Source organism: Falco punctatus, assembly GCF_963210335.1.
Source record: "Falco punctatus genome assembly, chromosome: 6".
In the NCBI taxonomy this organism is placed as follows: Eukaryota; Metazoa; Chordata; class Aves; order Falconiformes; family Falconidae; genus Falco; species Falco punctatus.
In genome coordinates, this window is record NC_137585.1 from 38414615 (window position 1) to 38425858 (window position 11244).

The following is an 11244-nucleotide window of genomic DNA, read 5'->3' on the forward strand; positions in this document are numbered from 1 at the left end:
TTTTCAGTCCTTGCTTGGGTTTGACCTCTTCCTCTATAACATACAAACCTGCATACATATCCCACTTTTTTTTCCTGAAAGTATTGAGCTGTACCCCTTCATCCCGACAGCCTGAATTCCTGAGCCCATGGGCTGTGCCACTATTTAGGATAGAGATGCTCCTACCAAGGCTGCCATAAGTGGAGAGTGTTGGTAGTCACTCCCACTAATTCTCAGAGTTCCACCCAACAAGGTGCACTGACCCAAGGTGAGTGGGTCAACTGCAATTTTCCAGCCTGCTCCAAGTAGTTGGAGGGGAGTAGACCTTGACTGGGTGTGGTCAAGCAGCAGGTATGCTGCTGTAGCAAACCTGATATTCATGATTAATATTTTTACATCTGAGCCAGAAAAGGCAAAACCTAGTAGCATGGGCAGAACTGTATCACACATATCCCGTCTAATTGAATTGACCTCGGTGGGATAGCCCTGGGATAAGTCTAGGTAATGACAGCCATTCACTCTTGGCCTATTGCAACTTACCTTCCCTGCTCACTTGGGGGAGTCATCAGGGCGTTTCTTTCCCCTTTCTAAGAGGTAACAGGGGAAAACTGAAATTAGTTATAACTTTTTAAAGGAAATTCAGTTACTTTTGATATTGCAGTAGCTGAGATTTAGAAAACTAGTATGTTACTGAATGTAAGCGATGATGGAGATCACTGGCCTTATGTACGTTAATACCAATCTAATAATACTTTTACAGGCAAAGACTGCATAGCTGTGGCTTCAGCTAAATAGACTTAATAGTCCTTAGCAGGAGATAGCTGGCAAATAATGTAAGAGAATCTTCCATACTACAAAAGTGAAGTCTATGTGTAAGGAACACTGAATGGACTAGCTATATAGGCTTCAGTGGGTATGCTATTCAGTACAGGGACAAAATCAACATCAAATCAAAAAATCCTGTTAAACTTGTAAAGCTGAGCTGGACAGCATAACATGGGTAGCTACTGGATTTTTTTTTCCCAACTGGAAAGAGTGCCGTGTAAAAAAAGCAAGAATGGTCTGAGAAAAATGAGCTTTCAGGGACACATGTAATGTCATGTTTATGCCAATTGCACCACTGGCACATTGGTTAGTACCCCTAATTCATAATTTTTCATCCTTCTTCCCCCTCAGCTTCTGCACTGCTAGCCCTGTGGATGCCAGCTCTTCTCAGCTACAGGAGCAGATGTGCACCACTCCAGACTGATTCTCCTTCAGAAATAACTTATCTTCAATTTACAGAGTCACTGCCACAGGTTCGAATCACTATGTGTCCCTCAGGGTCCCACACCATCTTCAACGGGCTATTCTCCATTACTTAAGCAGTTTTATATCCTGGTCATCAGAGAATTTGATACCTTAAGAAAAAATCAGGGTATACTATTCTGCTGTCATGGTTCAAATTTCTAGCTAATCTGCTGAGCTTAGGTTTGACTGTGTGATTTATGATTGCAATTAAAAGGGAATACACCTCGCTTTGTTGTATGACATCCTCTTTGGCCATCTGGGCTTTAAATTCTTTCTCAAACCTGTTAAGATGCTTTGTGAAACTCGAGAAAGAAGGAAAAAAAGATAAGCTCTGCTCAGAATCTTCCAGGATGTGTCATGTGCTAAGATGGGCAGCTTGAAAAGGACTTTGGACATGTGCTCATAATGAAAAATCAAACTTCAAAACAACTGAGAGGGACTAATGGTTTTTTGTCTTCTGATAGTGTTGGTGAACAGGTCAGTTTCTGGACCTTGGGTACATTTGTTACAAGGAACATCTTCCTTGCCCATCATGCCCTTATCTCCATCTCTTGCTTAGCTAGGTGTCCTTTTCTGAGAACGAATGAGCAGGAACTTTCCCAGATATTTCCTACCACATTCAGGGGTTGCATTAATATCCCAAAATACAATTCTAACAAAGCATTTGTATTATATGACAGGCCATCTCCATGGCCATGCAGCTTCTATTTATTGAACTTTTTATATAGGCTATGTCATGTCCCTAGCCTGTTCCACATTTGCAAAGTGCTCAGACTAATGCATATTCTGAGATGAGTAGCAGATTTCTTAAACTTTTATAATGACTTCACTGCATGGACATTTCCCCACACTACAGACTCTAAGGAATGTGAGTACCACTGCCTGGAACACAGGTAATACAGAAAGCAGAACTTTAGGATATCAGACACAAAACACATTGTCTTTTGTGAATAGTTCTGACCTGGGAACTGGTTTGGAATCAGACTGATCAGTGATTCTGTGCAACGATTTGACATGGAGAACTGAGCTGCTGGTGGTCAAAGACATGCCTGAACAGGAGGCAAAAAAAGGACAATGTTTAGTGAGCAGCCATACTTTGGCAGAAAATACACATATGCCCTTTATGATTTTTAATGCTAAGCTGCTCAAAAATTAGGAGGAAGGTCAACAACAACAACAAAAAAGTTTCAGAATTTCAAATTATTGCAAGGAAGGCCTGTTTTTATTTGTTTTCTCTTCCATAAGATCAACTTTCATTTTGCAGATTTTCTTACTTAGTAAATTGTGATAATAAAAATCTGTGATGTTCCAGCACTGGAAGTAGAAATGGAGAAAGAAAATAACAGCAAATGAATCCATGAGTTAGGTAAGGGTCTACATGTACAAAAACAGACTCTCAACAACTTGGCAATAATTCTGTTGAAGTAAAAGTACTTCCTTACACAATAATAAATCACTGATGAAGACTTTTGTGTTATAGGGTTGCAGCGTCAGATTGCCCGTCAGATTACCACAAAACTAGCTATTTTCTGTACATGTATTTATCTCTTTGTTCTCTGTTAATGGGTTCTGTTACTCCTGTGCTTTTTGTGTATCTCTGTGTCTTTAACTGTAGTTCTCATGTGAAAGTAAGAGTTTATTCTGCATGGCCTCAGCCTGTCTTTGAAAACAAGGGGTCCAGAAAGTCTGGACTATATTCAAGAAGGAAGTCTTAAAGTGCAGGAGCAGGCTGTCCCCATGTGTCAAAATACTAGCCAGTGGGTAAGACCATCAGCCTGGCTGAACAAAGAGCTTTGGCTGGAACTCAGAGGAAAGCAAGAGACGTTACCACCATTGAAAGAAGGGGCAGGCAACTCTCGAGGACTATAAGGGTGTCACGAGGTTATGCAGGGCTAGGATTAGAGAGGTGAAAGTCCAGCTAGAACTGAGGCTGGCAGCTGCTGTAAAAGATAACAAAAAGTGTTTTTGTAAGTACATTAGAAACAAAAGGTGGGCCAAGGATAATCTCCATCCTTTGTTGGATGCTGGGGGGAATATTGCCACAAAGGATGAGGAAAAATACTTAATGCTTTCTTTGCCTCGGTCTTTAACAGTCAGACCAGCTCCCCTCTGGGTACTCAGCCCCCTGAGCTAGAAGTCAGGGACAAGGAGCAGCAGAATAATTCCCAGTGGTATCTGAGGAAAAAGTAAGTGACCTGCTGCTCCACTTAGACATGTGCAAGTCTATGGGATCAGATGGGATCTGCTTAAGCGTATTGGGGGAGCTGGCAGAGGAGTTTGCCAAGCCACCCTCAATCATTTACAGTCCTGTCTAACTGGGGAGGTCCCAGAAGACTGGAGGTTGGCCAACATGACGCTCATCTGCAAGAAGGGCAGCCAGGAGGATCTGGAAAACTACAGGCCTGTCAGCCTGGCCTCAGTACTGGGGAAGATTATGGAGCAGATCATCCTGAGCACCGTCATGCAGCATGTGCAGGACAACTGGGGGATTAGGCCCAGCCAGCCTGGGTTATGAAAGAAAGGTCCTGCTTGATGAACCTGATCTCAGTCTACAACAAGATGACCCACCTTGCAGATGAGGGAAAGAATGTGGATGTTGTTTAGCTGGACTTTAGTAAAGCTTTTGACACAGTCTCCCACAGCATTCTCCTGGAGTAACTGGCTGCTCATGGCTTAGATAGGTATATAGGCTATACTGGGTAAAAAGGTGGGTGGATGGCTAAGCCCAAAGAGTGGTAGTAAATGGAGTTACATCCAGCTGGTGGCCAGTCACAAGTCGTGTTCTCCAGGGCTCAGTATTGGGGCCAGCTCTGTTTAGTATCTTTAGCAGTGATCTGGATGAGGGGATTGAGCGCACCCTCAGTAAGTTTGCAGACAACACCGAGTTCGGGGGGCAGTGCTCGAGGGAAGGAAGGCTCTGCGGAGGCATCTGGACAGGTTGAACAGATGGGCTATGGCCGATTGTATGACATTCAACAAGGAGAAGTGCTGGATCCTGCAACTGGATCACAACAACCTCACACAACCCTACAGGGTTGGGGAAGAGCGTTTTGAAATCTGCCTGGTGGAAAAGCACCTGGGGGTTCATGGCTAGCTGAACATGAGCCAACAGTGTGCCCAGGTGGCCAAGAAGGCCAATAGCATCCTTGCTTGTATCAGAAATAGTGTGGCCAGTCCCCCTATACTCAGCACCGGTGAGGCCGCAACCTCGAATAGTGTGTTCAGTTTTGGGCCCCTCACTTCAACAGGGACATAGAGGTGCTGGAGCATGTCCAGAGAAGGGCAACAAAGCTGGTGAAGGGTCTAGAGAACAAGTCTTATCAGCAGAGGCTGAGGGAACTGGGGTTGTTTAGTCTGGAGAAGAGGAGGCTCAGGGGGAATCTTACTGCTCTCTGCAACTACCTGAAAGGAGGCTGTAGGCAGATGGGGGTTGGTCTCTTCTCCCAGATAACAAGTGCTAGGACAAGAGAAAACAGCCTCAAGTTATGCCAGGGGAGGCTTAGATTGAATATGAGGAAAAAAAATTTCACAGAAAGGGTGGTCAGGCATTGGAACAAGCTGCCCAGGGAGGTGGTAGAATCACCATCCCTGGAGATATTTAAAAACATGTAGATGGGTGCTTAGGGACATGTTTCATGATGGACTTGGCAGTCCTGGGTTAATGGCTGGACTTGATCTTTAAGGTCTTTTCCAACCGAAATTATTCTATGGTTCTAAAAACAATAAAAAGATCTCTCTCAGAGGCTTACTTCTTAAGAACATCAAAGCTGGAGTTTTATTTCAAGTGAAACTATTCCAGTACTATTATGAAAAAGCTTCTGCAAATGTTAAAAAGAATTGGGAGCTAGTCTTCCATAAAAGGCTGAATGTTTGATTAAGTCCAAAGATATTTGAAACAGGGATGTAGTGTTGTTGCACATCCTCACTAGTAGTGAGCACCCTAAACAAATAAAGCAGAGAAAAAGTTCTTCATGGTATCCTGGATTGAATAAATGGATAGATATAAATATGTACATTACAAGACTAAGTTTAGAGAATCTCAAAAGGAAGGAGCTACGTGGGGAGTCAGCTACAGTGTGTGGACAGAAAGGTGGGAACAGCCCATGTGTAATGCCCAAAAGTAAGAGTGTGATATGAGTATCATTAATACCAGACCTGTTCTCTGCCCCTCGTATGGCAGTACAGATTTGGGCCAGCTTGAGTTCAGGAACAGAACCACTTTTAACTTAGACACACTAGACTTCATAAGGTTACACAATAGAATTTTCATGCCACAAGTTTCTTTTTTACTCCCTTGATCACAATGCACCCATTCCAATGCTGAGCACTGGGGGATACCAGCTCTTCTCCAGAACACATTGTCAAAACATGTCACTAGTGTGACTCCTCCTAGGATCCCCATTCACTCTCCATACTCAGTTTTGGACAACATTTTCTGGATTTGGAATTGTGTTTTATTCTGATTTTTACTTTGCAGATATTTTTTTTTTTTTTTATCTCTTTGCACTTCCATTCCCATGTGACTTTTGTTCATCACTCCGGTAGGCCTCCTCCTGGGACATCAGTGAAACCCTGGTGCTTTTTCCCAAAGAGTGCAAGGTCTGCTTTTCAATGATTTCGGGGTTGCACTGCCAGGAGCTGTAGAAAAAGTGAAATGTAGGAAAATAATAATAGGATTATTATTCTCATCAAACATTGAAAACAATAGAAGTAAACAAAGCATATGTCAGGACCTGCACCAACCATAAAAAAGAAGGAGTTCCTGTTATTCTTTCAGCAACTAGTGTACGCTGGCACTAGTCAACCAAGGCTATATATACTGGGTCTGTATACTTCATATGCATACTCAGTTGTATGTAATGTAAACACATTACCTAGCAACAGCTAAAAACATCAGTGTGTTATCAACACTCTCCTTACACTAAAGCCAAAACACAGCACTGCACTAGTTACTAAGAAGAAATCAACTCTCCCAGCCAAATCTGGGACTTTGAACTAGTAAAAATGTACATTGCCATTGCCATCAGCACTGTGGTGTTTTGCATTTCTTTGCTGATTCTCTGTTTTCTCCACTGTAGCTGTTCTCATGACAGAATTTTATGCCCATTCCCTGGCTGCCTGCCTTTGGCCACTTGCTTCTTAATCCTTAAATATTTTTCCCCTTCAATCAAAGAGAACACTTTACTATTACCAGCATCTCTTTCCTGTCAGGACCAGATCTGGTGAGTTTGTGCACTTCTGAGTCAAGAGGCTTCTTTCATGAAAAGCAGGTGTGTTTTAGACACATTTCCTCTTCTCTAGTGTCAAAGAAAAGCTGACAAAGTAGTCCATGTGACAACTATCCAAAAAATCCTAGTTGCCTGGACAGGAAAAGTAAGCTACACAAAGGCAGTAATTTTTTTTTTTGTTGTTTTCTTTGTTGTTTTTTTTTCTCAGAAAAGGAAGATTGAAGAAAACATGCCCCCCTCCCTCCCCCTGACAAATATGATGGAGAACTAGTAACAGCTGACATGGAAAAGGCTGAGATACTCAACACTTTATTTTGCCTCAGATTTCACTAGCAATCACTCTTTCCAAATCTCTCAAATCATTGAACTTCAAGGCAGGGACTGGGGGAATGAAGTCCCTACCATCATTTGAGGGGGGACCCCTGCATCCTCATCTCAAACCTCTCTGATCAGGTTTGAGACCATTTGAAAAACATGAACATACACAAGTCTATGGAGCCCGAGGAGATGCATCACAGAGTCCTGAGGGAATTGGCAGATGTAGCTGCTAAGCCACTCTTCAACATATTTTAAAAGTCATTGCAGTTAGGTGAAGTTCTCAGAGACTGGAGAAAAGTGAATATCACAGGCATTTTTAAAAAGGATAATAAAGAGGACTCTGGGGCCTACAGACCAGTCAGCCTCACCTCAGTGCTTGGTAAGGTCATGGAATGGATCCTCCTGGAAGCTATGTTGAAGCATATAGAAGGCAGGGAAGACATTAGAGACAGCAAATAAGGCTCACCAATGGCAAATCATGCCTGACTACAGCCTCCTGCAGTGGAGTGACTGCATCAGTGGATAGGGGAAAAGAAACTGGTGTCATCTACCTAGACTTCTGTAAAGCCTTTGGAATGGTCCCCCACAATGTTTTTACCTCTAAATTGGAGAAGTATAAATCTGATGCATGGATTGTTAAATGCATAGTGAATTGGCTCAAAGGCTGTATCCAGAGTTAGTTTATTTTTAACAGACAGAGCTAGCAGACCAGATGAAATTTGATGTATAATTTCGAATCATCTGGAACAGAAGAAGAGATGGCTCTAACCTACCTTCACTTTATTAGTTAATTTCGGTCATGAGTCAAAAATCAGTGCTGTGAACAAGTAGGTATCTACACATTTTAAAACAATCAAAATTGATTCTGACATTTTATTAAGGTGAGGATGGAGAAAAGGGCACAGACAGCAGAAGACAGGGAAATATTATATGTAGTCTTCCTGGGAAGAAACAGCTCATTATGGAGCAGGGTTATAGTATGAAGCTCTAAATTAATTTTATCCCATTAAAAACGAAAACAAAAAAAAACCCAAAAAACAAACACAAACAACCCCCCCCCCCCCCACACACACACACAAAAAACCAACAACCAAACAGAAAACCCCCCAACCAACAAAACAACAACCCCCCCCACCCCACCCCACCCCCAAACCAGAAACAAAACTTCAGCTTTCCAGAACTGGACAACTCATCAGGGACTGCCTGGGAAGGTGATCTGGTGAAGCCCAGGATTGTTTGGCAACCTCATGTAAGGTGTCTGCAAGTGGTAATAACTCCCAGAGGGGACCCATGAAACAGATCCCCAAGGACTGAACAGACCAGATAACTAGATTTTCATAGCAGAGTGGGTTCAGGGAGCTCTGCAACAGGTAATGCTAAAGTACCCTGATAGTAACATCTTGGGGGCTTGCCTGTGTACTCAGAGAGTAACGAAACCTGCAGCAAATGTTACACGAGGTACTTCTCCTTACCGGTGCAGGATACAGCTACCTTACTCTCAAAATCTCCCGGGAATAACAGAGGACCCGACTACAGAGTGCTCAGTTTCACAGTGGCCTGGTATCCCACTGCAGTCCAGTCATGGTCCCTGAACTTCCCTTCCTGGAAGGGGCAAACTGGCCTTAGGAGAGAGAGCACCATGAAGTTAGCCGTGGCATCCCCACTGTACAAATAAATTATCTCCATGCCCCAACCTAGGATACTGTCTGGTCTGAGCCTTTAGGATGTCTTCTTCAGAGTCTTGGGTTGTATTTTTTGGGAGTTGGTTGGGGTTTTGGTTTGTTGTTTGTTGGTGATGGTTTGGCATTGGGTTTTTTTTTGTTTGGTTGGTTTTTATTTGTCTTCCCCCATTTAGGTTTCCTTCGAGGTTTAACTGGAAAGACTGTGCATAAATAACATGGCAGGCTACATTATTTCCATCTCCCAGTGACAGGCCGCTGGAACAGTGATTTCTCTGCTAACAGGTGCAACATCTGTATCTTTGGCGTATGCTAAGATAGAGATTGATTACTGACTAATGTTATATTGTATCTTTATGAAAGGATACATTATATAAAGCCGCTTCGCTTGGAAGGGAAAAAAATAACCAAACAACGTCCATGAGAGGGCAGCAAACGCTCAATACTGAAAAATTCGTTCTCTTTCCCTGAGTTTTTTTCAGGTCAAAAGCCAGCTAGGAATGATTTTTGTTAAACACTGTTTCTCCTTTTTAACCGTAAAACCTCAAAAGATTTTTGTCCCTAAAATAAAGCACAAACAGAGTTGAACACCTTCCTCTGAATGACAAAACCATTCTTCTTTTTACATATTTTTTTAATCACCATAAAAAGCCACGTTATTATCTATGCCACCACAAGAACAGAAAGTACTGTAAAAATAATCCACCAAAGGAACTGCTTTACTTTAAAAAAAAACAAACAAACAAACAAAAAACCAAGAGTGGAGTATGAGCACCTAAAGGGGTAAACTCTCGATTAGCATACCTTTACTGCTAAACTCTCCTTCAGATATAGTTCAGAAAGGGCAAGAAATGGACATGAGAAAGAAATTCAGGAGGGGTAGAATTTCTCAGAAACATGAATGGACAGATTTTGCTACAAGATGCTCCATTTAAAAAAACAAACAAACAAACAAACAAAAAACCAACCATCAAACAAAAAAACCAAACCAAACCCAAAAAGAAACCCACCGCAAACATGAGGAGCAGCAGTTTAAAACACTGAAGCTACACGTGACAATCTATGCAACCAGCTCAAATTGCAGTTCATTAACACGTACCCATATTTTAAAACAAGAGTTACATAAAAAAATCAAAAAGTAATTTAAGTGATTCAGTAACTGTGATACCTTTTTATGATAGAGGTCTTAGTACTAAAAGATCACGATGTATGAAAGTTTTCTTAAAAGTTTATGAACTATTACACACACAGACCCAATGTCTTTACTATCCGAAAAACCCCCGAACGTACCCAAAAAAGACATCAACACCGAACCACTTGTGCCGCGGGAACGGAAACTCACAGGAACCCGCCTTTCTGTGCTAGCGGGGCGCGCGATAGGGAAAGCGGGGAGATTCGGGGGAGCCAGCCCGAAGCCCCGCCCCTCCGTGCTGCAGTCCTCAACCAGGTCGGCTCCCTGCGCATAAAAGCCGCCGCTCCGCCCCGGTCTCGCTACACTCTCTCCCCGCGACTCGGCAGCAGCATGTCTGGCAGAGGCAAGGGCGGGAAGGGGCTCGGCAAAGGGGGCGCCAAGCGCCACCGCAAGGTGCTGCGCGACAACATCCAGGGCATCACCAAGCCGGCCATCCGGCGCCTGGCGCGGCGCGGCGGCGTGAAGCGCATCTCGGGGCTCATCTACGAGGAGACGCGCGGCGTGCTGAAGGTCTTCCTGGAGAACGTGATCCGCGACGCCGTCACCTACACCGAGCACGCCAAGCGCAAGACGGTCACGGCCATGGACGTGGTGTACGCTCTCAAGCGCCAGGGGCGCACCCTCTACGGCTTCGGCGGCTAAAAGACCTTTCATTTCCCGGACCGTCTCGAGAACCCAAAGGCTCTTTTCAGAGCCACCCACTTAAACTGAAAAAGAGCTGTGTTGCGTCAAAGCTGGTAAAAGAACGTGAACGGTTTTAATACTTTTTTCCCTATATGCTATCTTATGTATTTAAATTTCTTTAAAAATTGTAGTTAAGCACAGGCTAACTAAATGCATGATGCTGTTAAGATTACATAATTGTTATCATGTTTGATATATTGGGGAACATACAAAGCTTGATTTTTCAGTATCGGTAACAGCATTGGAATCTAGCAAGCCTATATATTTTAACTTGCTGTCCAGTAAAGACAAGCATTTAATAACAACACACTCTTAAACTGGTGGTTCTGATACTTGGTAGACTCACCTGGCTCAGGCAGCTACGCATCGCCCTGTGAACGTTTCTCATAGCCTGTGTTTTTCAGTCATTATGTAAGCAGCAGAAGTAGGCGGTATTTTTATTTTAAATTGTGTTAATACCCGTAAGGATGTTCAGCACGTGGAAACGTACGGCCGCGGGGTGGGAAGTGTCACAGCTAGCCGGCCCCTGAGCCCTTTCTCATATGCTTTTAAATATCGGAACGATCTCATCTGTCCTCCAAAAGTTGGTGGGTTTTTTAAGGAGTCGTCCGTTATTCTTTGTGCGTCCGGTGTGGTAAAACCCAGGAACCTGCTGCTTTCAATTTAGGGCTCCGGGAGTCAAAGCCGTTCTTTATCTCCAGTGTAAGCACGATTTTTCCCTTCGCCGAAAAACCCTTCTGTACTCGGGCTCTTAAGAACAACTCTCCCGGCTAAGAAAACAGCGGAAATACGCAGTGGGGAGGATGAGAAGCTTGTGAACGATGAAGTCTGAATTTCTTTCCGTATGAACTATTTCCAGACTGTTGCTTGCTGA

General features: G+C 43.3%; 1 protein-coding gene across 1 annotated transcript; it reads left to right on the plus strand.

Annotated features, from left to right (window-relative positions):
• Positions 1–9710: 9710 nt before the first annotated feature.
• Positions 9711–10728, plus strand: LOC308066176 (histone H4-like). The gene has a single exon (XM_080393179.1). It carries the CDS (start codon positions 9726–9728, stop codon positions 10326–10328), a length of 603 nt encoding a protein of 200 aa, XP_080249305.1. The 5' UTR covers positions 9711–9725; the 3' UTR covers positions 10329–10728.
• The last annotated feature ends 516 nt before the right edge of the window (positions 10729–11244 follow it).

What these genes read in the sequence shown, in the direction of transcription:
- LOC308066176 (XM_080393179.1), top strand. Translation starts at nt 9,726, where the DNA reads ATGAACTATTACACACACAGACCCAATGTCTTTACTATCCGAAAAACC.